The sequence below is a fragment of the Copadichromis virginalis genome, linkage group LG12, assembly GCF_057382275.1.
Source record: "Copadichromis virginalis isolate Kocher_CV1m ecotype Utaka linkage group LG12, C_Virginalis_male_GT1.1, whole genome shotgun sequence".
Classification (NCBI taxonomy): Eukaryota; Metazoa; Chordata; class Actinopteri; order Cichliformes; family Cichlidae; genus Copadichromis; species Copadichromis virginalis.
Window position 1 is genome coordinate 23,515,653 of NC_140629.1, and position 25,861 is coordinate 23,541,513.

The 25,861-nt window shown below is 38.8% G+C and overlaps 3 protein-coding genes across 6 annotated transcripts in view; 2 read left to right on the forward strand and 1 right to left on the reverse strand.

Annotated features, from left to right (window-relative positions):
• On the forward strand, nt 1-8,842 carry wdr31 (WD repeat domain 31). 2 transcript variants are annotated; one of them, XM_085475555.1, is made up of 11 exons: nt 1-316; nt 889-960; nt 1,095-1,227; nt 1,491-1,565; nt 1,680-1,824; nt 2,038-2,067; nt 3,403-3,503; nt 3,685-3,752; nt 4,856-4,997; nt 5,434-5,596; nt 5,718-8,842. In XM_085475555.1, the coding sequence occupies exons 2-11, from the start codon at nt 914-916 to the stop codon at nt 5,912-5,914; spliced, it is 1,101 nt and encodes a 366-aa protein (XP_085331681.1). In that variant the 5' UTR covers nt 1-316; nt 889-913; the 3' UTR covers nt 5,915-8,842. The 2 variants fall into 2 exon arrangements, with proteins under 2 accessions (XP_085331681.1, XP_085331682.1); XM_085475556.1 differs by lacking the exon at nt 2,038-2,067.
• An 886-nt stretch (nt 8,843-9,728) lies between these two features.
• On the reverse strand, nt 9,729-16,235 carry bri3bp (bri3 binding protein). The gene is made up of 3 exons (XM_085475557.1): nt 15,878-16,235; nt 14,470-14,572; nt 9,729-13,861 (listed from the first exon to the last, which is right to left on the reverse strand). The coding sequence occupies exons 1-3, from the start codon at nt 16,052-16,054 to the stop codon at nt 13,440-13,442; spliced, it is 702 nt and encodes a 233-aa protein (XP_085331683.1). The 5' UTR covers nt 16,055-16,235; the 3' UTR covers nt 9,729-13,439.
• A 2,137-nt stretch (nt 16,236-18,372) lies between these two features.
• The window catches only part of stpg2 (sperm-tail PG-rich repeat containing 2), a 58,506-nt gene continuing 51,017 nt past the window's right edge, over nt 18,373-25,861 (forward strand). The window contains exons 1-5 of one of the 3 annotated variants that reach the window (XM_085475560.1): nt 18,373-18,960; nt 19,291-19,394; nt 19,538-19,705; nt 20,687-20,845; nt 24,769-24,881. In XM_085475560.1, coding sequence (XP_085331686.1) covers nt 18,855-18,960; nt 19,291-19,394; nt 19,538-19,705; nt 20,687-20,845; nt 24,769-24,881 — 650 coding nt within the window. In that variant the 5' untranslated portion in view covers nt 18,373-18,854. The remainder of the gene's footprint in view (nt 18,961-19,290; nt 19,395-19,537; nt 19,706-20,686; nt 20,846-24,768; nt 24,882-25,861) is intronic. The other 2 variants (XM_085475558.1, XM_085475559.1) reach the window with 2 other exon arrangements.

A 25,861-nucleotide genomic window follows, 5' to 3' on the forward strand; every position in this document is an offset into this window, starting at 1 on the left:
CTCGTCCTCGCCTGGTTACGAGAAAGCGTCGCTCCCTGGTCGCTACGGAGGGAGGGATGGGTGTTTTGCAGTTAAAAAGACACTTTTGTGCACTTTCCCACGCAGTTAGGACAGCGGTCTGTCATGGCAGTGTGTGGGAAACGGTTCGCTTTTGTTAAAATAACAACTTTTCCAAGCTTTAACGCGTGCCCGTCTATGTTCTACTGCCACTAATGCATCGATCTTTCTTAGAATGACAGATAAAGATTAGTTAGCATGCTAGCAAGCTAGCTCCTCAGCCTCTGCATCACCCAGCGACGACACCTGCCAGTGACAGGTAAGAAACCCTGCTTCTGTGCACTACAAGTGTGCGCGAGTCATCATCCATTTTTCAGCTTTATTAACTACGGTTAAAATCCACCGAGTACCGTTGCATAATGATCGCCAGCAAAGTTCTTAGCAGGTGTTTTCCAGTGACTAATACCTTGTGACAGTAATGATGCCGCTGTAATAGGATTTGAGCCCTCTCCTTCCTGTCGCTTGTTTGTGGAGTGGAGTACACCGGGATAACGAGGGTGGGGCGTAGCTGTGCGTGTGTGAGAAAGTACTGTTTGTATTCTGTTTGCTGAATGATTTCCACCAAAATGTCACACAAGGCTTCTAACTCACTAAAAACAGACAAAGTAGTTAGTTGTTGTTGTTCTTTTAGCTGCAAGAGAAGCACAGAAAGTGTGTGCCTAATGTAGCTATTGCATTAAGCACTGCTCTGGGATAGACAATCACTAAGTGAACTGTAGGGTTGTAGTGAAGTCCGAGTAGTTATCCCTCATCGTTACTACCACAACATGTGCGTTTAGTTGTTATGAAGCGTGATTTTTCAGTTTGATGGCATTTCTCTGTGTGTGTCAGTGTGACTGCAGGTTCCTAGGCAGACATGGGCAAACTACAGAGCAAGTTCCGCAAGAGGTCTGAGCTCTACAGGTGAGACTTGTGCTAGGCCTTCTCTCTCTGTGTGTGTGTGTGTGTGTGTCTGTATTATATATATTATTACATATTAAAGTTTTTGCAATTTTATGTATGTGTGTATTTTTATGTGTGTGTGTGTGTGTGTACAGGGCATCTCAGGCAGAGAAGACAGATAATACCTTTGACAGTCAGGTGGTGCAGTATGAGCCTGCACATCATGGGTCCATTAACACAGTGACCACTCTCAGTCCAGACCTGTGTGTTTCTGGCGGGAGTGACCAGGTAAAGCCAAAAATTGAACTGTTGTACTGATTATTAAGTCTCTTTAAATATTATAAATGTTCAAGCCACAAATTGAACTTTATCATGGTTTTAAGTGATTTTAAATCATAGAGCTCACAGAGTAAAATGCCCAATTCAAAAAAGACTCACAATATTGGATCTAAGGTATGATACAGGTTATATTAGAAACCCATGAATTAAGGGTATAGATTTTGTGAAAACTACACTTAAACATGGTGTGATTAGCATCTCTACCTCTGTAGGCTGTGGTGGTGTATGACTGGAAACAAGGCCGGATGTGTCAGTCTTTCCAGGGCCACAACCGAGAGGTTACCAAGGTAACATCAATACCGTGTGCGCACAAACTGATAAAGGAATGACGCCTTAAACGTGTGACACATTTCACGTTCCCCAGTCTCCTCTTATCTCCTGTGAATTCTGTACTCTACCAGGTGATTTGTTATCCAGGTAGTACATGGATCTTTAGTGCCTCACGGGACAAAACTGTACTGATGTGGGACCTCAACCAGGGAGACGAACCTATTCAGGAATTCTGTGGGCATGAGTTGGTGGTCAATGGACTAGCTATCAGTCCTGGTACATACACACAGGCACTCACACACAATGAATCTCCTCAGACGTGAGTAAATGTTTTAAGTGTTGTCTTAAAGGTTATATTGCTTAAGGTAAATGTACCAGTCTCTGATTTCTAGTATGTTAAAGTGCATGATAAAACACAATTAGTAAGTGTATTCTGTCATATCTTTGTACAGATAGCTTCTTATTTATCCCCAAGTATTTTTTTTGCAGTTGCAGACAATCAATTCAAGAAAAACAAAGGCAACCCCCCCTCACAAAAACAACAACAACAACAAAACAACAACAAAACAGACAAAAACAAAATAAAACCTAATTAGCTCTAGTTTTTGTTACCAGTTCAGTTTAATTAGAGGTAACTTGCAGAATGAATTAGCTCATTTCAGTTTAGTTTTTATTGTTTGAAAATGTTTAGTTTTGGATACATTTTTATCAGTTTTAGTATTGTTTTTGGTCTTTTCTGTTGTTCACTTTTTGAACACTTTTACTATAAATGTATAAACAAAAATAAGCACATTTCATCTGTAAAGGTCTGGTCAAACTTACAGTCATGGCGTCAATGTCATGATAAGTTTGGGCTTTTAATGATCTGTTGATGAACTGTTTTTCCAGGGTCGAGTGATTGTACAATATACATCTTTATTAACTTTAAAAAAGAATTGGGTGCAATTTGAATTTGGAGATACCCAAATTGTGTTCCAAAACATCCTAACCAAATTCCTCTCATCTTAGGCTGAAAGTCTGGGTCTTCTTCTAGACGATGGCAAAGTTGTAATACATCTTAGTAACTTATGTATAATTGTTGATCTGATGATCCTGGAACCTGCTGTTATTTGGGAACGGCTCATTAAGCTTCTGGAATGGCCCTCACGAACTTAACCCTATTGAAAATTTATGGACTACGCTTAAAAGCTGAGTCTGTGCCAGGAAATCAACCAGTTTCAAAGAACTTTACCATTTCTGCCGAGACGAGTGGTCAAATATCCAGCCAGAAGCTTGTTGATGGCTGCCAAAAGTGTCTGGTCAAAGTGCACTTTCCAAGGGACATTTAACTAAATGTTAGTGGGGGTGTATTCGTATCTTTGACTCTGTGTGCATTAGAGAAAATCCAAAATAAGTTCAAACTTGTGCACCCAATGCTTGTTTTATAAAAATCATTAAACATGTATGCTGTACAATGATTCAACCTGGAATAATTAAAAGACCAAAATTACCATGACAGTCATTTCCATGTAAACTTTTGACCACAGCTTTCATGCGTGTGTTGTGTGAAATGTGACTTCTTAGCAAACCAAATCATAATGAAAGATGAAATATCCCTGAAGTGAACCCATATTCATATAGCAGCTATAATAGTTGAAGTATTTCTTCTGCGTGTCCTGTGGTATGATAAATGGCTATTCTCAACTTGACTGAATAATTTGCCTTAATTAGTAGAAAGTTAGCACTACCTGGAATGTCGGATTTTCTCATTTTATTGGAAGTAAGAGTTTTTATTTTCACTTCTGGCTGCACACCAACATCTATTTCAGGTTAACGATTTGCACCAAATATAAGTGTTTCTTTTATGGTCGGTAGATGGAAGAAAGCTGTGCACTGGCTCTCGTGACAACTGGATGTGCCTGTGGGATATAGAATCTGCAAAATGTGAACAGAGACACAACATATCTAGAAACCTGGTAAGAGTAACAGTATTATATTTTTATGTGTTCACATCTGCGTACTAAGCATACTGGGCTGCTTTAGATAAACACCTGAGCACATGAGAGAAATAATTAGATCACCAAGCTACTTAATCAGACTTTTAGATCCTTTGTCCGCAGGGTGTAGATTTTTCCACTTTCCTGTGTCTCTTTCCAGGTGACTCATGTATGCTGGGTTCCAGCCAGCTCCTCTATTGTCCAGACCTCCGAGGATAAGACTATAAGGCACAGAAGGATTTTCTTTTGCTGTATTATTATTGAAATTCAGTGGAAATTAATTTTGTGTGCTGTAAAATATGATGATTTGTTTAAATCTCAAATGAGTGCAGATTTTTTTATGTGTAATTAATAGCAGGAGTGGGATGTTTCTCATTCGGTAACACTGAAAAAGATATACTTGATGTCAATCTACAGCTTTTATTATTGAATTATGTGGCACAAAAAATAGATTCAGTTATGCCTTCCCTATTTTCTCTGCTAAGTCAGTATCATGTCTGACTGTTCAATCAGTCAAAGGTGAGTTCAAGTCCCATTTGGTGGTAAAATTTGGATTGGGAAATTAAACCGTTCACCTAGTTTTTACTTTGTAGCACTTTTCCTGTCCGTGACCTGACCCCATCTCTAAATTATTGCTGAAATTCAAAAATACCTCGTGTCTTTGGGAGCTAACACGCTTTCTGCCTTTGAAATGCCATAGAAGAAAAAAGATAATATTGTGAGTACACCAAGACAGCAAATCAGACAGTAACACAAACCTTAACATGAACTTATGCAACCCTTGTTATCCTGTTATTTAATGCTGAAGGACTTACTGCTGTTGTCCACATAAAGTCAGCCAAAACGTAGCTGCAGCAGCCAATTAGAGCACCAGAGACAGTATTAAGCCTCGGCATTGAACCTAAACTCACACAAAGCAATACTGCTTGTTTTTTTTTTTTTTTTTTTTTTTAATTTTAGTAAGGCTATAAATGTGAGTCATATATAATGTATAATCAAGGGATTTAGAAAATGTTTTAAACCAAAGCCAACATTTTTGGAGTTTTTACTGTTCAAGATCCTGGGAGAGTAAAGTGATTACAGAGCCTAACACTTAGATAACACATCCATGACCCCTTGATCATGTTGAACCCTAAGCATTTGATGCAGTTAAGACATTTAGAGACTTAGGATGTGTTCTGGGGATAATCAGCATGTGTTGCGATTTATTTGGAAAATTCACCCTGAAAAGTAGAAGACCCTAAGGACATGCACTCTCATGTGTAAACACAGCATTTTCTTACACGTGTGTTAAATGTCCTTCTTTAGTAATGGTTTGCTTATGTATACAGGGTGTGGGACAGCCGTGTATGGCAGGTGACCAATACTTTTCCAGCTAAGCAGTACATCCAGACCCACTGTGATGTCTCTCCAAATGGAAACTACTTGGTGTCCAGTAGCAATGGCTTTGGAGGACAGGGGTGTGAAGCCACAGTAAGACCTCTGGAGATATGTGTTTGTTGTTGTCTGTAAAGCTCTAAATGCACAGATATTGGGTAGATTGAGGCTGTCATTAGGTTATTTATTGTCTGGGTTGTATTACGTTGGTGTGAAAGACACACTAATTGGAATGAACAATTTCTTTTGCTCTGCCAGTTTAAAATTATGAACTGATGCAGCACAATTTGTTTTGTGTGTTTGTTGTCTTTGACTGATTTTCTTGCGGGCTTCACTTCCAACTTCCAATTTAATATAGAGATTTAGAGTGAGTATAATACAAAGTAATATAGGTTGAGGTTTTGCCCTCATGAAAAATGGATCAGATTATTTTTTTCACAGTATCTCAAACACTCCACTGATTTTGCCGATGCTTTTGGAACATAAAACACTGAGATTTGTGATGGGTGGACTTGTGTCTGTGGGTTACTAGCTCTGGGACCTGCGTCAGCCTGGCTGCAAAGTTGTGGAGTACAGAGGCCACCTCCAAACCACAGCCTGCAGTGTGTTTCTCCCCATGCATCCTGGTGGCACAGCTCGAGTGGGAACATCCTCCCATGACAGCTCTGTCAAAATCTGGGATCAACATACAGCAGGTAACACCTCTACTCACTGATGAAACCATTTCAACACAAAATAAATAATGAAAAACCACTCTGCCTTTTTTATCTCTGTGCTGGCTTTGCTGCAACCTTGTCTCTCCTGTCCTCTGTTTAGTTTGTTTAGGGACGCTGTCTCTGGAAGGTGCCGGTCCACTGGTTTCGTTGGCACCGAGTGATTCCAGCAATCTGTTGTGTGCCAGCTTTAACAATGGCGTTCATCATATCCAGGTGGACCAGGGACCACAGCAGGCTCAGAGTTCTGGTGCAGGTGGTGCAGGGGGTCTGGATGTTAAAGTTGTGGCACGATTTTGACACCCAAGGAGTGCCAGGTGTGAATTATAATGTGAACAGCCAGAGACTCAGCGAGAACGCATCGCTGGCTACGGAAATCAAGTCATTTTATTTTATTTATTTATTTTTTACAGACTTTATTTCTATAAACATTTTTGATTTATTAGACTGCCATGCAGTGAAAAGAGGCGACAATAATGACGTATGGAAGATGCAACTTTTGTCCAATTCTGGCCCACCATGGATGTCCATCATAGATACTCTTCATGGGGACTAAAAACAGGAAATCATACCTACAGTCACCACCAGAGTAACATGATGGAGGGCAGGATTTACCTGTTTTTTTATATATATAAACTGCCACTTTATTTAGAAATATGTACCATGAGGGTAAACAGCCATTCCAATAGGTGATTGTAGTTTACATTGAGTGGTTCAAGTTCTTGCACAGTTAACTAAATTGCCAAAAACTACTAGACAGCCTCTCGCTGTTGTATTGTTGGTCTAGGCTCTGTATACATTGACTTACTTGCTGATGTTGTCTATTTAGCCCAAAGTAATATTTACAAAATTTTATGAGCTGCTATAGTTTGGTGCAGATGTTGTTTTGCTTTTGTTGGTGAGATGATTGCAGTTTGGTCACCGTTTTCTACCACTGACAGTTCTGGCACTAGGTGGTGCTAATTAATCTTAACAATTGAACAACTGGACTAGTGGATTAATTTTGACAAACTGAACTGCCCAGATTACAAAGGATCAGATTGAGTGGATGTCTCATAATTAACAGTACAAGAACTTAAGCACTCAATTAAACACAAACTAATGCACGGTGAAAAGAGGAGGAGTGAACCTGCTGTTTGGTCAGTTTTTATACATCATGAGCCATGAAGGAGAATTTGAAGCCCAGAATAAGCAATCGTTTTTTGTTTTCCTGATGTTTCTTTTTTTTCTTTGGTTTTTTTGTTTGTCAGCAAATGTGATGTCAGCAAAAGAGCTTGTTTGTATGCTGATAATATTTATTGGTTTGTATTTTAACGTCAACCTGTTGGGGTTTAAAGATCAGGTCAGTACAACACCAAACTGTAACACATCTGGTTGCCATGTAAACGTAAATGGACAAAGACTTTTTTCTTTTTAAAAAAAGATAGAGATCCTGATATTTTTGTGAAAAGCAGCTGATAGTTGAATGTTTTTTGTAGTGTTAACTGTAATTTTTAAAAGTACTATGCAAAATACCAGAGTAATTCCACTTTTTTAATAAAACGTTGACTCAGTAAACACGGAAAATACGAAATATTGCAAAGCTAAAGTTGAAATGCTGTGCAGGCTGTCCACATAAAACTTTCCAGCAGTTACTTTAGATCTTATTTAATCAAGGCTGATGAAGAATTTAAGTGTTGCAGATGCTGAAGTACACGCTGCAGTTTAGCAACCCTTTTCATAAATAACTGAACTTGTTTTGGAGATATGAAACAAACTATTATTGTATTTACAGTGTAGGTTTAAACAGTTTAAATACAACAGCATTCACCTTTTTTGTTTTACAGATCTAGATGGCCATCTGTCACAAGGACAGTTGTTGCTTAAGCTTCCAATTTAATCAAACAAAAATGTTTTGGTCAGGGATGAGAACCACAATGACTAACTTATATTTTATGTACCGCGAGATGAGTTCAGATACAACATATGGATGCTCATCTGTGGAATATGCTCAGAGTCACTTTATTAGGTACATTTGTTCAACTTTGCCAGTTAGGCTGGTCTGAGTGTTTCAAAAATTGTTGATCTGCTGGGATTTTCCCACACAGCCATCACTATGGCTATCTAAAAATTGAAAATATCCACCAAGTGGGAGTTCTCTGGGTGAAAATGCCTTGCTGATGTCAGAGGAGAATAGAGAGAACGATCTGAGCTGATAGGAAGGCAACAGTAACTCAAATAACAATTTGTTACAACCGAGATTTACAGAAGAGCATCTCTGAACGCACGCCCTGTCAAACATTGAAGTAGATGGGCTAGAGCAAAGACCACACCAGGTGCCGCTGCTGTCAGCTAAGAACAGGAACCAGAAGCTACAGTTCACATGAACTCACCAAAAGTAGATAATAGAAGATCAGAAAAATGTTGCTTGGTCTGATGAGTCTTGATTTCTGCGTAGTGTTCAAATTTTAGTCTCAAAATTTGGTGTAAACAACATGTAAGCATGGATCCATCTTGCCTTGTATCCTCTTATGGTGGTATAATGGTGTCTATATTTTCTTGACGTGCTTTAGGTTCCTCAGTCCCAACTGAGCGTTGTTTAAATACCAAAGCCTACCTGAGTATTGTAGCTGACGACGTCCTGCACCATGTCACAAAACTCAAATAAATCACAACTGCTTTCTTCAACATGACATGGTACTCAAGCAGCCTCTACAATCACAAAATCTCAATCTAATAGAGCACCTTTGGGATGTGGTGAAACAGGAGATGTCGTGGATGTGCAGCCAACAAATCTGTAGCAGCTGCTATCATGTTAATATGGATCAAAATCTCTAAGGAAAGTTTCCAGCAATTCACTGAATCCATGTCATTCGGTATTAGGGCCCTTCTGAAGTCAAAAGTGACCCAGTACCACCATAGCGTATATAATAAAGTGTCGGGGGAGTGAATGTTGGTGTAGTCTTTGCTGAAAATGGGCTTGTTCCAGATAGATGATAGGTAGCAACTAAAGATTGCAAGGAAACTAATGAGTTTCGGTGATGGATTGTTCCAAGTATGATGGATTGTTCTGTCAAAAGGTGCTAAGAAGTCCCCACAGCAGTTATTCTATCTACCCTTGGGGAAGAAAACCAGTGGTAGAGACGGTGAGATTTAGTTTTGTTTGGATATTTGTCAAGCTGCCAGATGACTCAGTTCATTCTGTGTGTTTGATATCGTATAATACAGCAATAAAAGCATTTCGTGTCATAGTGGTAAAGCTTTATTGCTCTTTGTGTCTGATGACTTTTTATCTAGGTCACAGCCTTATATTTTATCCACCACCTTGCGTAGGACTGCTTTAAATTCATCAGGTTAATAACACGGTTATATGAAACTATTTGTAGTAATACCATGAATTTGAGAGATGCAAATCTACAAAACAAAACACTCCTGTTGGTAAAGTTGTACAGCACTTTGGTCTACCAGGTGTGTTTTTAAAATGCTATATAAATAAATAAATAAATAAATGATGATGATAAAGTTTACACAGGAAAGCTGCCAAGTACAACTTCATTTTTCTCTCATCAGGCACTGGCAATTTTCTGAAGGTTATTTGTTTTGCTTTACCACGAAAGCCTGTTTTGAGATCACTGTTTTCCCACTGTTTCCAATCCTTACTTCACTGTTTCAGTAATGCTCTTTCCATTTGTGATGGTCATACTGGAACTATAGGTTGAACTATAGGCTGAGCACTTTCTTACAATAAGAGTATTGAGTGTAATATATAGCTTTTTACAGTATCGTGTATTTTTGCTGGGATAACTGCTGCCAAAAGTGATCATTTAATTCCCAATCTGGCTGAATGGGAGCACCTATTCCCAAACAATCACGGCCTTTTAGCAACCAAATAAAACCTTTTAGCACCACCTAGTGTTAGAAATATAATTGAAAGAACACTTCCAGTAATTACTAGCTATACTACAATATTGAAGCAATTGTTTAGGCGAAGAATTGCAAACCAAATAGCCATTTACTTTTATCGTGTATTATGAAACTGAGCATGAAGCAATGTGTTTCTCCTTCTCTCTCACACACACATGCACAAACAAACTTTAGATCTTAAAATTATTAATGAATCATAAAGTGGAAGACATTCAGTCATAATCTGGTGTTTATTTAAATCTGGACCTCATTTTCACTCTGGCACAAAAAGAACTGCATCCCCACTGACAGGTTTTCATAAACACAAACATCCAAACAGAAAGTAACAGCAGGCAGAATAGTTTGGCTCTTCAAACAACAACTGAGTACAAAAATACTCATTAAAAACAAACAAAGAAAGAAAAAGGCCTAAAAACATTAAGTGGTGATATGAAAAAGAAAAGCCATCTGCATCTACTCTAAAATCAGCAGTTACAAATAACAAAAGAAAGTAAGTGAAGTAAAAATAAAAGAAAACATTATTGGCACAGCACAATATAAAAGCAGGCTATGTGGAAAACAGAGAAATACACAAGATACAGTACATTAAAAAGAAAGAAGTACATGTCATTCAGATGATGTTGTTAACATGGAATAAATAGAATTTGAATGCAGCATATATTCTATGCCGAGAAGGATCTACTGGCATCTTTTGACATCTACATGGTAAATGAGGAGACATACAGCTGCCAGCAACTTAAAACATGAACAATTGCTTCCATAATATCTAAAAGGAATGGTAACACCTCCCTCTTGGAGCTGGTTTGTGAGTGTTTTCAAGATGTTAGACAGCAGTGTAAGAACTTCTGGGTACTTTAAAGAGAAACTGTTTCAAGTTGTATCTGTTTTTAAACAGTTTTCAGTGTCTAGAATTTAAAGTCTGATAAATAGCCACCAAAATCCTGAATTCGCTCTAAACCAACCGCATGGCCTTTTCCGAATTCAATATAATACCATCATATACTAAAACCCATCAACATACATCAATATCACACACTAAACCTTTATTTACCTCACATGCTGCCAGTAGTTAAACAAAGGTCACTGGCCAGACTGTTCATTTACAGCTCATAAAATGATAATTTTGTTTTAAATACTTTAAAATTTGACTCCATGTCAGCGACACAGTGATAATGGAATGATGGGAGAGAGTCTGTCCGGCTCAGGATTGTAATGATAGCAAACAGCATACACAGTTTAATCATCAGTGCAGAAGAACAACACTTATAACACAATTCCAAAAGTAATTAACTTCTGGCTATTTCAACCCCATCACACATACTTAAGGGCCCTGCCTAGGCAGTCAATAACATGAATATACTGTAATGCAATGCAACATTATAGGCATAAAAGTTAAGCATGCAGGAAAATCTCCGGTTACACGGGATATATGGGTGACCTGGGCTGGCTGATGGCACTCTGGGCAAAATAAGGAGACACTAAGAGTTTATATAGTTATTGAAGTTTGCCATCATCAGGCTTAATTCTGAGATGGAGTTTAATGACAACCTAAACTCCATGGGAATTATCACACAGCGCTGGGAATCAGTTAACAAGTTCATTTTTCTATACTTGGCATAAAATTACACAAGATGAGATTTTCATGGTATAACAACCTACAAAGAAATCATGGTTTCAAGGTACAGAGTTATTAGTGTATCGGTTTGAAGAAAAAAAAACCCCAAACGACCCTTAAAAGTACAGTAACAGACTTCAAAATAAAAGTAGTTGGTGGGTGGAGCTTTTCTCCCAATAGTATATAAGCAAATACAAATTGTATGATAAAGTCCACTATATAGGGTGTTTAAAAAAAGAACCATCCAATTCTAACGGCTATATTCTTTAAAGATATACATACAGGAGACAGCAGTAAATTTTAAAATGTATGGCTGAATTTAAAGTTTTACATAGAAAACCTACAATGTTCACAAGTGCTCAACATGTTACCTGTGAACACCTACGGAATTAAAGCACTTTTAAATCAGATGATTCTCTTTGATAGACCCTGTATACTCTGAAGCCAAACGGCCACTGCAACCCTGACCAGTTGATACAACACCTTTCATTTACAATGCATGTCATAGCACCCACACTATTGAGAGAAACAAAATTACAGCCCACTAATCCAGCAACTACCACTACATATACTGGTAGTTTGTGTTAATCAAAATGATTAACACAATCATGATGTTTGATGTATGAACTCATCCAACCATCAGCACCACCACCACCTCCAAAAGAAAGATCTGAACAGCATTAGGGTCATTTGTTATAACAAAACTGTGATTACGGAGTTCAGATTTAATAACTTTAATTTAGAGTAAAGGATGTTGGGACATTATTAAGGAAGACATGCTATAAACATAGACAAGCAGTGCAGGGGACATTCTCTTACACCAATCCATGGTAACAAATGAGATTATGAGAGAAAACCACCTTCAGAAATATACAATTAAAAGAAAAAGAATATATCAAACCAATTAGTGAGAGCTATGGTGATGCAGACTAACAATGTACCCAAAGCATTACTTTTTAAACACAACATTTTAGTGCATGAATCAGGCAGGCTGGTTTTAAACTACCATTAAAATACTCATAGGAGAAATAATCACTTTCATATTAGTTTCAAAAGCAGGGTTAAGTAATATCCAATACAATTTTTTCCCAGCAGTATTAAAGTCACTAAAACCTTTTTAATCTGCAAGTTCAGGTCAGATCCTATTACAATTGATTAAAAATTCTTACCATAACAGATGCGTCTGTGTTGAGACAGATTACATATTTAGGACGATTAGCTACAGTTCAGATAACCAAAATAACCCCATGCTGGCATTTAAATAAAGAATAAAAGGCTAGATTTAAACTCCAGCATTTCAACAGAAAGTATTGTAAGATGCTGGAAACAAATGAGAAGTCGCATCTGAATTGTGAAGAGACCAATACATGATTTTAGCATACTTGATATCTCATTTGAGTTCAACATGTGTTGGGTGAGTCCCTGAGATATTGCTGCCTGTCTGGTGTTGACTTTTTATACAGTGTTTTTCCATTTCACAAGGTTGCCCCTCACACATGCACACAAACACGCACACATATTCAAGTAGGTCACTGAACTGCATCTACACACATATTCAAGAAAAAGAGGTCCTGATGTCAAGCTTTTGTCACTATGAGGTGGTGATTCAACAAACTAGATCTACATTTCAACACTTTGGATGGAAAAATTGAATAAATAAATCTTGCTATGGACAACTTTCCAACAGCTGGAATATACATATTAGAAACAACAATGCCCCCCGGTACCACACACCCTACCCCCTCCTATAGCAGTAGCTTAAAAAAAGAAAAAAAAAAAAAAAAGGGGAAAAATGTTTTTGTGGACAAGAACTGAGACTTAACCCCCAGGTCATTTACAAGGATCAAATTAAGTAAATATATGTAAAATATGCTTATTAATCAAGCACAAGCATTGACAGTGCCTAAGCAAACCTTAAAAATTTAAAATAGAGGAGTTTCGTAAAAGTAGCTGAGGTGTAGAAGTAGGCTAGCATTTAGAAAACCTCAGACATCTCCTGACAACTTCCTCAGCGATGTAAAAAAACCTTCCAAAACATCAACAAAAAAAAAATCAAAGGAAAAAAAAAAGTTGTTTGGTTTTGTGCAAGCTCCAATTCAACAGTTTCTCTTGTTACCCAAATCAATTCAAGCCATTAAAATACTGTTTTCATTTGTACTTTTGTCCCCAACTGACAATAGAGTTGTAAATACCCAGTAGTTTTGTTGCTGTAGATGTGTGTAGGAGACAGTATTCTCTTATCAAATACATCAGTTTTTCCCCTGGACCCACCCCCCAAACTCATCTTTGCTTCAACCTAAAATGTGCCTACTGGTCTCCGGTGCGTTCAATGGTGTCTATTACACGACTCAGCCTGATATTGAGCAGCCTGATCTGAGTGTCCAGGTGGTCGATTTTCTCTTCCAGTGAACCCGCCCCACCGCCACGGCGCCAGTATGCTCCCACAGGGCCTGTCATGAAGTACACAGCCATGATGAAGCACAACGGGAGCACTGCGCGCTCAGGGTCACCCTCAAACTTCTGCAGGATGTAGAGGCAGGATAGGGCGAAGAGAGTGACGCGGGCTAGCCAGAAGAAGCGTCCAAACACAGCGTGCAGCAGGTAAAAGAAACCCCCCAGGAACATAGACAGGAACCAGTAGGCCAAGAGCACAGCGGCGACTAGGAGCAGGGCACGTGCTGGGGAGTTGGTGAGAGATGTGGGGCTGAAGTAATGGCTGAGGTTTGAAGCTACACGTGTACAGGGAGAAAGGGAGAGACACGAGAGAAAGTTAAAATTGTTAACTGTTTCCAGAAGCATGTATAATTTCAGATGCGATCTAGGAAGATGAATTTTAAACATACAGTGCTGTTGAAAAGTATTTATGATCTTTGTCACACTCACATGTTTCATCAGCAACTTTGTTTCTCATCCGTAATTGAGTTTCTTTAGATCATGATGATGTGTTGCTTTTTGAGCTCCTTTAGCAAATTTCACTTAGCCAGACAGTTTCTATTCAAGTGATTTCTTCACTCAACACATCTGGCAATATTTAGGCACAATTACTTTTACACACAGGGCCAGGCGGGTTTGGATAGCTTTTTCCTCTTAATAAATAAAATGAAATAATTTAAAGAACTGCATTTTTTAGTTACTCTGGTTGATATTAATATTGTCTAATATTAAATTTAGTTTGAAACATGCAAGTGTGGCAAGTATGCAATAAACTAAGGGATCTGGAAGGGGACAAATATTTTTTCATGGGACTGTACGTCTTGGCATTTTTAATTTTTTTACCTGCCTTCATCATTCGGACATTCCTAACAGACATGTCCTAAGCAGCAATTTGTAGACTTACAGTCAATGCCCATCACATCCAGCAGATCCGACCAGATCTTCCAGATGGTGTCCAGGAAAGAGTCCACTCCATGGACAAACCTCTCCGTTGCTTTGGAGAAAACCTATGAGAAAATAAACAACCAATAGCAAAAGCAGGGTGAAAAATAACGTCCATGTACTGAGTGCATCATCGTCTCCTATGAATTATGGCAGTCTGTTGGTCAGACTACAATGTGCATTTCCCAACTATTAAATAAAGCAATGCTTTGGTGGCTTTTCAGTCCATAACCTATATTATGAATGATGTTGTGCTCATAGGGACTCTATGCAAAGTATGCAAAGAACTGCATTAAAACCAGGAAGGGCAGTTATGGGTGTGTTACAACTTTTGATCTGGCAGTGACCCAACACCATGGTCTCTGCAGCTATAAATCAAACCCCTGTTTACCAACTCTCCAGGCAACCGACTATTTTTCACTCTCAAATGGACAGGTAGCTAATGTGTTGATATAACAGTGGCCATGGTCGAATTTCCCAGAGGAACCCACCCGAGGGATTAATAAAGTTCTATCTCATCTTATCTTATCTTATCTTATACAGGATTATCATTACAGCAGCAGGTGCTTTTATTACACCGTGAAAGCAGTGTTTTCATAAGAACCCTTTGGCTGCCCGCTTTAGTAGCTCTTTTTCACAGCACACGTAAACATTGCTGGAAAAGTCACAGATGCAATGAAGCATTTACAGCTGTATCTAAGTAGTCACAAAGGCTGATGTAAGTATCAGAGACAGTGGTTTAACATCCACACATCACTATCTTACGCCATAACTTTAATCAGGCACTCATTATTTGCATGTTCATCAGGTAAGCAGATGCACACTAAGACATGAAGCTCCGTGTTACACTTAAGTCTACAGGAAAAACTACTCAACTCAACATATCTGACTTAATTACGCTTTGGCGGCTTAATGCAGGAAATAACATCACATTTCAAAATGCAGGAAATGCCGCAGGGCCAATGAGATCACTTGAGCAGGCCCCACTAGTTCCTTAATAAGAGCAGATTTCTAATACATAAAGAAACATAAAGGCGGTTATGTTGTGAATCAATGAAGCTATACTTATTTTATTTAAATTTAGATTCTCTCATTCGTGGCTTGATTTGGCTTCACACACAAATAAGAATGCAAGAACACGAAGCACGTTTTTGTTTTTACTACGATTTTATACCCAGGCTTTTTCTACCGACTTAAACAGAAAAAGGGGGCGATAAAGGCTTTTTTTTTTTCCCAAAATGGCATCCGTGGAATTATTAACCAGGCCTTTTCCTGTTCGCCATGCTTGGACCACAAACCGTAATGGCAGCTACGATGAGGCTCATGAACAAAGCCAGCCGCCGACTTAGCATGATATGGGCCTAACTGACCTTGTATAACCCTCTAATGTTGTCCTCTCCGAAGACGCTGCTCAGAGTCTGATAGATGCCGTTAGCTGCCCGTCGGAAGCTGTTCTGGTTGCTGGTCCTGCTCCTGCCCGCTTCGGCTTTGCCCAGCAAAGACGCGGAAAGCACCAAGAAAAACACGAAAAACCTGATTCTTTCCATGGCCCCAAGTGCCGAGAGTGTCAAAAGTAAATGTGTATCAAAAATTTTCACTTAAACGAGGAATAAAACGGGTAATTAGCTGCCGAAAGCGACACCTTGCCGGGCGATGACCGACGCTGGCCGTGACGGTGGAAATAACTTGTGGCGCTTTCACGGACGCTTTGTAAAATTCTCGATCTTCGCCTTTACCGACTTGCCATTTGGGAGACTTTAGTAAAAGATTACCTGCAGAGTTGATTAATACATTTAACACCCTTTAACACGGCTTTATTTTCTCAGATAGAGAACAAATATATGAACTACAGTCCACTAAAAGAATAAAGAAATCGTTTTTAGTGGGAATTAGTGCTTTTCTAGATTTATTTGCAAATAATTGCATTAAATCTACAATCTACTTTCTATATATCTAAATATACAAAAAATTCTATATAGAAACACTATAACTATTCAGTGATATACTACTGAATGCATTTTAATCCCTTTTAGTCTCTTACGGCTGGGTATTGTGTTTTCCGTTTTCATGAGAAGCAGCATTGCCTTCACGTGAATTTAAAACAGGTTAGACTCATCTGAGGCAACCTGCTGCCCTCTGGTGGATATATTCCCCATCTCCATCGTACCCCTTATTTCTATCAGCCCTTCCCCAACGTAAATGTACTATAATTTGTATGTGTAACCATTATTAAGCTGAACCCAAACTGTTAAAATGACTGCTAAATAGCAGCCCATCGTTGTTACGTGTTTAGTCAGTTATCTACGATGTACATCTCTGTCGTGATTTGTCCAGTTTCCTTCTCCCATCACAGATACTGCATGCTTTGTATTTTTCAGTTTAAAAAAAACGCTCTGCTTTCTGGTGTTTATGAGAAAGGAAATGTTAACAGCTGCTTATTAAACCACAGCCAGAAAACGAAAGCATTTATTACATCAAGTTCTTCTAAGTTACAAAGTGTTATTAGAAGTACTCTCAGAGTTTGGGTAATGGCACAGTTTTCCAGTCAGCAACATGAATAATATAAATGCAAGGAGTCCCAGGTGTGAAACTGTAATATGAGTCTTAAGAAAATATGAATACATGATGGGTTAATAAATAAATACAGTTGCTTTTAGGATATCACTATTGCAATTATGATAATTCAGACTCACCATCTGAGTTGTCAGAGATGGTCTTTGAGAATATATCTTTAAGATATCATATGTGCTGTGTAACGTTAATGAGATTTGTCCAGTCAAAGACACACTCCACTAACTAAGAGACGTGAAGGGAAATTCAAGTATATGCAGTTCAGTGCCCCCCTCAGAGAGCTACTTGTTACTTGCATAGCTTTCCCCTGAGTTCTCATTATCCAAACCTTAACTACATTGTGGGACAGGAAGAAGTGGGTCAAGAATGAACTGAGACTGGTCAAAAATGTAAATCAGTAGTACTACTACTAGTGTAGTGGTGGTGGGTGGGATGGGGTGAGGCTCTGTCACATTTAACCACTAGATGGTAGGATGGGACTATGGCTTCAATATAGAGGCTAATGCTCTAATTAAAAACAAAACAAGAAGCCCCCTCCATGAATAAAAAATGCCAGAAAAGGCCAATAATGTAACATAAGCAGTACTACAAGAGTTACAAAAAAAATGTACAGGTGATACAGGTAATAAATGCTGATACGTCTCTTCAAAGTCCTTCCAAAAGCAAGTCTCACTCTTATTTCAGTAGTTTTTTGAAATTTGCTTGAAGTTCAATCCCCTCCCTCCCATAGAGACACCACTGAATCAGGTAAAAGCTAAACGGTTTGTCGACTTGACCCTTACAAGCTTTCAAAGAGTTTTTTTTATTCCAGACGTTGTGGGCTAATTATACCAGTCCTTCGAGCAGGAAGTCTCGCCACTCCGCAGCTATTTTGAAATGTCTCTGGGGACTTATTTGGAAGTAATAGTCTACCTAAATTAAATTTAAATTCACTGCTGCCTGGAATCCAAAACTACAAGCATAGAAGCACTAGTCAAATCTGATACATTTGTTCTCCATTACATATATATATACTAAGTATTAGGCTACAGGGCAGTGATTTTTAACTAAAAGCAATCACGACTTAGACTTTCCTCAAGTCAAAAGCACGTTTCTTAGTTTACTCTCACAGGTTGTCTTTATGTTCCGAAGATATGCTTCGTCCAGTAGGAGAGCAGAGAGAACAGCTATGTTGCTACACTGGGTCGGTAAACGAGCTAACTACGAGCAGCGGAACGAGCTGGACTTAAATACAACAGGTGAGCGAATAATGGTGCACAGGTGCTGCAGCGGGAGCTTGGAAAAGCCACGCCCACTCCGGGAGGAGGCGAGCAAAATTAATGCTCACTAGCACAACCACGCACGAGGGAGAGAAAGAAAAATAGAACAGCAGGAGGAGAAGAGAAAGTCAGGTGTTCCACTTGGAGAGCAGTTGGTACTATGACAGATATAAATATGTAGGAGCTTGTATTCTTCTTCTGAATTCTCCCATGAACTTCAGTTCTCAGAGTGCCACGTCTCTCACTCGCCTGTCTTGTCTCTGTGGTCCTTCTGCTTACTTCTCCTCCTCCGTGTGTGTTCGGTCTGCAGTTGCCATGTAACAATATGTGGTAACCAAGCAACTATGCAGGCGAAGTAACCAGCGCAGTCCTGACAAAGGGGAGCACAGGGCAGGCATTTTTTAACCTTGGTGCAGCATAATTTAATGAAAGTACAGCTACACCCTATCACAGAATAAAGAAGGAGTATTTATTGTGTAATTACATTTTAGCGAGACTACCACTCTGTGAGTTAAACATGTACGGACGGGCTCCAAGAGTGACTTTCATGACAGCAGGGGGTGCATCGTCTGCTGTTGGTCCCGGATCATACAATGTGAGCCAGTCCAGTTACAAGATATCAGGTACTTACAAGGAAAAATATCTGTCCTCCCAAAATCATTTTTTTTCTTCTTCAGAAAACTGTAAAACTTTAAGTTAACTTAAATTAAATTTAGCTAGCTTGCAAAGAAAGAACGTCGAATATTTAGGCTTACAGATTTGAATCTGCTTATACACTTTCAATTGATAAAAGTTAAATTAATATGTCTTGGAAGTATAACAAAATATGTAAGCAAAAAACCTTCCTGCTGCTTTGTTGTTTCACAGTTACATAAGTGTATTAGAAAATAAAGCGTCCTGCAAGCTTGCAGTCATTTGTATACCTTACCTTGGGAAAATTTTCACTGTTGCAGATGGCTATGCACCATTCCTTTCCTTGAGTGCCAGGCAATCAATATTCTCCAAAGACAGTGAGAGTTTATTAGGACCTGGACACTATGACTGCTCACCTGTCAAGGTGAGTGATCCATTTAATTTACAAAAGCTAAATGACGATGTTGCTTGTCCATGGTTTAAAACAAATATTTTAAGAAATATATTTTTTGATACCAGCCTTATTCTCTCTTTGCTTGGCTTTCTGTTGAACCCTTGTCTCTTCAGTTAAATGTCCATGGTGGCAGCAGTCTTCAGAACCGCTCCAAGCGTTTTGAGGATGTGGTGTCAGAGGTTCCAGGCCCTGGGGCCTACAATGTGTCGCCTGCCTCAAAAAAGGCACACAGGGCTGTGACAGCTAATGTAGGACACCCTGGAAGGCCTGGCAACAAAGTGGTAAGCATATGGGTGAAGATAGGAGGGCATAGTACATGAGTAGTACTGACACTTGCTACTTTTATTGTATTATGTCATACATCTGTTCTTCTGAAATACTCAGTTATCATAGATGGCAATGGCTTTATAATGCTGAATATGCCCACATATCCACTTTAGTGCTGTTATTTCTTGGCCTTTCAAACTTTTTTAACTCTTTGTGTTTGGTGTACATTTTGGGCAAAATCCCATTGGCAGGCGTAATACCCATTTTAATACTGCTATTCTTAGAATAAAGCAAGTAGAAGAGACTTGCACAATCAAAAGCTGGTACAGAAGACTCTTCATCCTGTTTGTGCTGGTTTGAGTGTTGAGTGCACTTGCAAACTCGCATTCTATATCATATATGAACTATGGAATAATGGTAATGAATGACACAGTATCTTGTTTATCCCTTTTGTAATTTTTTCAAGAATATATGCAAAAATCAGCTATAAGTAAGTGCTTTACAAGCTGTTATCTGTGGATATTAGTGGATACCTAACTTGGTGCGTTTGAAACTTGCTCCTCCAGAGCTGAATGCGAGCGTCTTAGTAGGCGTTATTTTTTTATGCTAGTTGTAATTAACCAAGAAGCAAGAATGTACATTTACATTACTCTCAGATCCCAGAAAGTCAGTAGAAAAACTTCCTGGCATTTTTTTCATTCGATTTCTTTTTTTATGTTCCCTCAGTATCTCTGGTTTCTATTGCACTGGTGCAGTTCTACTTTTTACTTCTTTTTCTCTTCATCGTGCCCTCACTATCTTTTGCTGATCTTCTGTCCCTCATTTATGGTTCTCCCTCTCGCTCTGTCCCTCTCTCAGTCTCGTCTTTTATTGGCCCCAGGCACTGCTCAGCTGCTTTGTAAGCCAGGGCATTTTTTTCCAACAGAAACCCTGACTTTTTGCTTTACTCTTTCTGCTTTTCTCCTGCCTTTTTTTTCTCTTTGCATTGGCTGCAGGCTAAAGGTCTCCGGCTAGCTCTTCAGTCAGACATTCCATCCATTCCCTCCCCGAGCCAGGCCTATGGCTATGAAGAGGATGCCCGGGGTGTCCTCCGTAAGCAACAGCCCCCTCCTAAGGACACAACCATGGGGCCAGCCTACTACAGTCCGCTGCTGGTAAGGACAAATACACACAGACAATTTCGAAGTCCTGTTGGAGTTTGAACATTCATCCATCAGAAAAGGTGAAACCCTCATTTGTGAATGCATGCGTGCTTTCATTAATCAGTACGAGTATGTGTCTGAGTGTACTTTCTCTTCCATGAGGCAACATCCATTAGTGTTAGGTAGATCTAATGCACCGCTGAACCCCCACCCCACCTCATTCACTTGGCCCAAAAACCATTTCCATAGCTAATGAATGCAGCTCCACTTTAAAAAAGCCACAGTGCACCAATGCTCATCCATTTTACATGCCAACAAAGAGAGCCATTAGTAATTATTCTTCAAGCTATATTACTGTATTCACTTAAAATAATGCACACGCCTGCTGGTCTGGCTCTCAATTAAGTAATTTTTCATCTGTTAATGACCTGAGGAAGTCAACAGCGTCCTTGAGTGTTGGCCGAGGTTGTGTCAACACACCGGCGCAGGCACAGAGGCGTGCTGTGATTTAGGGCTATCAGCAGTGCATCCATCCATGGCTCTTTTTCTTTTTCTTTTCTCCTTTGACTCAGCTTCTGTTGCTCTCCCTTTGAAGGTTCGACCTCGGTATCTGTCTGTCTCCTTCCCTCTGTTCATCCGTCTGACACACTTATTTCTTTAAACTCAAACACTTCCCCCACCCCGTGCTCTGACTGAGTTCAAAAGTGTGCAGAGGAAGAATTAAGTGGTTGTCTGAGGACATAACTTCAAAGTGCCTGGGACAATCTCTGAATGATAAGACATTAGAAAGACATCAGAAGAACAAAACTTTTTTTTTTTATCTTTGTGTTATTGAGAAGCACAAAAACATGTTTAATCACTTTTATTTACAGATATGATTGGACTCTGTATTTACGAAACAACATCAACTGACTTCTGTGTATTAAATTGGCCAAATCAACATAGTACACAGGATCAGAGTCAGACTGCTAAGCTGTATAATACAGATTCCTCACTGATATATTGGTTAAAGTACATACGATGGTTCATATGTTAAATCCATGAATAATGCAGTAAGAACCACTTAATATTTTGTTAGTTCACAGTATTGTGCAGTATTAAATTTAGCGAATTAACGGCCATCCAGATGGTGATGTGGAATGCAGACTCTGCAGACCCCAAAATCTGTTGTACAATATCTGCTTTGTTTCTTCAGCTTTCAGCTGTGCACAGCATCGTCACCATGTCAAGTTATGCTCTGTGAACACTTATTGATGATAGCCAGGACACGTGATGACAAATTACTGGGCAAAAGTCGTGTTATGAACCAGGGATGTCAGATTTATTTTACTTGACAGCCCAACTGATCTCTAGTGAGACAGATGAGTAAAAGAGGTAAAGCCATTACATAAGAACCTATAAAAATACATTTTATATCTTTTATGTTATTTTCTAAAAACATATGAAAACATTATTTTTCATGGTGTTATATCACCATTATTTCACAAAGCAGAAAAATAAGTGCGCATTCAACATAATGGCTCAGCTTTTCTAGTCAGTCAATCTAAGCAATATATCAGCACGGTTCTCTGATTTAACCAGGAAACATGCTTCAGTGTGCTATGGCAGACCATTGTTAATGTCTTTACCAGTTAGACCCTATAGCTGACAATGACTAAGACTAAGAGTTTTGATCATAACTCTCATGGTGTAAATTATTATTAAGGATTTGCAACGCAATCCTTTGTGGTGCAAAATACACCAAAAAGATTAAAAAAAATCAGACCCTTCTGTTGATTTCACACTTTGAAACGTCTTTATTTATGTTGTTCTTTTTAATATGTCAGATATTTGTATCACTTGTCAGACCTCTTATTTTATTTTATACCAGCAGGCTTTTTTAATTTATTATTTTAAAAAAAAAAATAAAGCCTTTGAGAATGATAGTTTGTCCATAATACACCATACAATCACGGCCCTAACATAATGCATTAGTCATTTTACACATAATCAGCATTTGGCACATTGTGGATAAGTTTATGTAACACACAATTAGGAGTTTCAATGTATTGAACCTGCCACAAAAACAGCCCTACCAGCCCTTTTTTCTAGTCCACTTTTTCAAATTTTTATATAAATAATACATATTTTGCCTTTCCATTTCATCATATCTGAATGCACATCTTTATGCCCTCTATTTGCAATGTTGTTTTTGCTTTTAAAAGCTTTCCTTGACATAAATAGGCAATTTGTGACTCTGAGTTCAGTGCCGGCTGCAAAATCATCATAGTTTGTGTCTGTAAGCAGTAGAGAAGTGTTGCTTTTTTTGAACATCCTTGTTTCTTATCTCCCTTCCTTGAAACCTGATTGTGGGATCATAGGGAGCCTAACCTTAGATCTTGTCCTCCAGTCACTGTTAAAGTTGAAATAAGGAGACAGGCACCACACAGAGTTTGAAACTTTTTAAGACTGCCTGGCAGTACCTCCATAACCTGCCTCACAGACAGTTGGGTCAAGGAAGAAGTTAAAAGAGAAATGAAAAAAGGTTTGCAGCTTTGATTTTTTTTTAATCTAGCAAACATTTTTTGTGTGTTTTTTCTGTATTCAGTTTTGAGCTGCAAGCAGCAGACTTATGCCATTGTCAGAAACATGAATTATTTGAATTGAAGCCCAAACTGAGAAGAAGGCTACTTATATGAATCACATATTATGAACAGAATGCTGTAAAGCATTTAATCTTTCTTATATTTAGTAGAGCTACAGTCCATCCATTGGGTATTGTGTCAGGAAAGGCACTGGGTAAAAAAATCAGCTTAATCATATTAATCAGCTGCTCTGTTATGGCAACTCCTTGTGAATGAGGCAGCAGCAGATAATTGTTTGAATTTGAGATTGATGATACTGTAACCAATACATTATCACCAATCTAAACAGGAAAATAGATGCATAGTTGTTAGATTAATAATATATATACATGTATTTATTAATATGTAATATAATATCAGGGCAAAGGATAAGCGGAAGCGAATGGATGGATAATATCAGGGCTTATTGGCATGTGTGTGCATATATAGGACACAAAAAAGCATTTGAATATCTTAATATCGGTCATGAACCTTCACCATTTAAACAAATAACATCATTCTTTCCTCCGCCCTACTCCCTTCTCATTCTCAGTTAGAAGACACTCACTGCTGGTACAAGAGTGCCAACAATAATTTAGCTATTAGTTGCATTAATTTTTATTTATTTAGGTTTTTGTTTTATTTTTTTTTAGCTCATTTACAGAATGTCATATCAATCAGAGAAAGAATCCAATATCGAGTGGCTGTGTGAGGTGTTAATCGTGTCAGTGTTGGTGTGAAGGGGACTGCTTTCATACTAGTTTCAAATACAGATGTTGTTGTGCAACCATTGTTGTTTTCAAAGTGTAATCTTCCCTCTGTGGCTCTTATGCAAACCTATTTCCACTGCTGAAATTTATTTGGTTTTTTTTGCCATCTGTAAGTTAAAATTGGGTTGCTTTGTCAGCTTTGAGTTATTTATTCTGCATATTGATTAGCAAGTCTCAGACTGGGTAAATGCAGGTAAAAATGCAGGGAGAGAGAGAGGGAAAGGGAAGGCTGTTTTTGAGAAAAATTCACAAATGTTACCTCAAATACTGCAGACTAGTACCCACTAGAGAAGTCTTTCTTAATTTTTAAGCTGTAAAATGGAAGTGCAATCTATAAAATATAGAGGATCTACACCTGGCATAATTATATTTCCTTCAGTCTTCAAGAATATGGGCTGGAAGACAAATATTCTTCTCTTCTCTTCTCTTCTCTTCTCTTCTCTTCTCTTCTCTTCTCTTCTCTTCTCTTCTCTTCTCTTCTCTTCTCTTCTCTTCTCTTCTCTTCTCTTCTCTTCTCTTCTCTTCTCTTCTCTTCTCTTCTCTTCTCTTCTCTTCTCTCCAGGAGATGAGTTCTACACAGAAATATAAAGGGGTCCACTTTGGCAACATGACAGGGAGGAGATCTGAGGAGAAGGTGGATGTGGGACCAGCTCCAGGACAATATGACCCCGAACTGTGAGTATCACATCATTGCTAGAAACAGTCCCATGGACAGCTAATTAACAATCCAGGCATGTAACTTCACATGCCTGGTTTTCTGTAAGTTTTCTGTAGGAACTCCTTAAGTTTGCAGTACCTATGGAGAGCCTTGCCAAACAACCATGTAGCATCATGTGCAGTTCTGAAATATTGATATTTAAATTGATTTGATGGCTAACCACCGGTGCATGGATTTGGAATTTATTTTCACAAATTCACATCTTGAAGCAAGGAGCTGAGAGGGTGGTTAGATAACACTCTACCCTGCATGGGATCTCAGATGTTCACTGCTCTTGAACTCTTACCAAGATGTGCGCTGAATAGAGAGGCTGCTCTTCCAAAGTGAAACATTACTTTGATCCTATAGCTGGAGCATTACAGTTGACATTTTTCAAATACCATTTCTATTGATGGCCACAGAGGATGACGCTTACTAAGCACTTCTACATGGGTGGGCACACACTCAGCTCAGCTATTCATAAAGGAATTGACTTAGAAGAAAAAGAAGAAGCCCTTATTTGTCACGTTTCCTTTGCAGCACAGTGTAATTCTTTTGACTGTGCATCACCGTTGTTAGACAGCTGGTGTCAGCGATGATATGGTACATCTTTATCAGAAAGGGTTAGCAGCCTTGCTAAAGGGTTCAGCAGGTTAATTTTAGTGGTGGCTGGGGCTGAAACTCTGACCTTCTGATCAAACAGAACCCAAACCATTCGAGCATCATTGTCCCTTGGCAGCAGAAGTAATAAAAAGGAAGGTGGTTTACTGGTGCAGGTAGACATTAAAACATCCACACAGCCATGTCTGTGGCACACATGTGACTACTGGAAATGTTTAAAAATAACAGTATATTCAGTCTTTGCTCCTGTTACAGTTATTACAGGCATTTCATCCTTATGAGCTCCTTTACTCTGGATTATAACTTTCCACTCTTCTCCCCTGCTTCCCACTTTCTT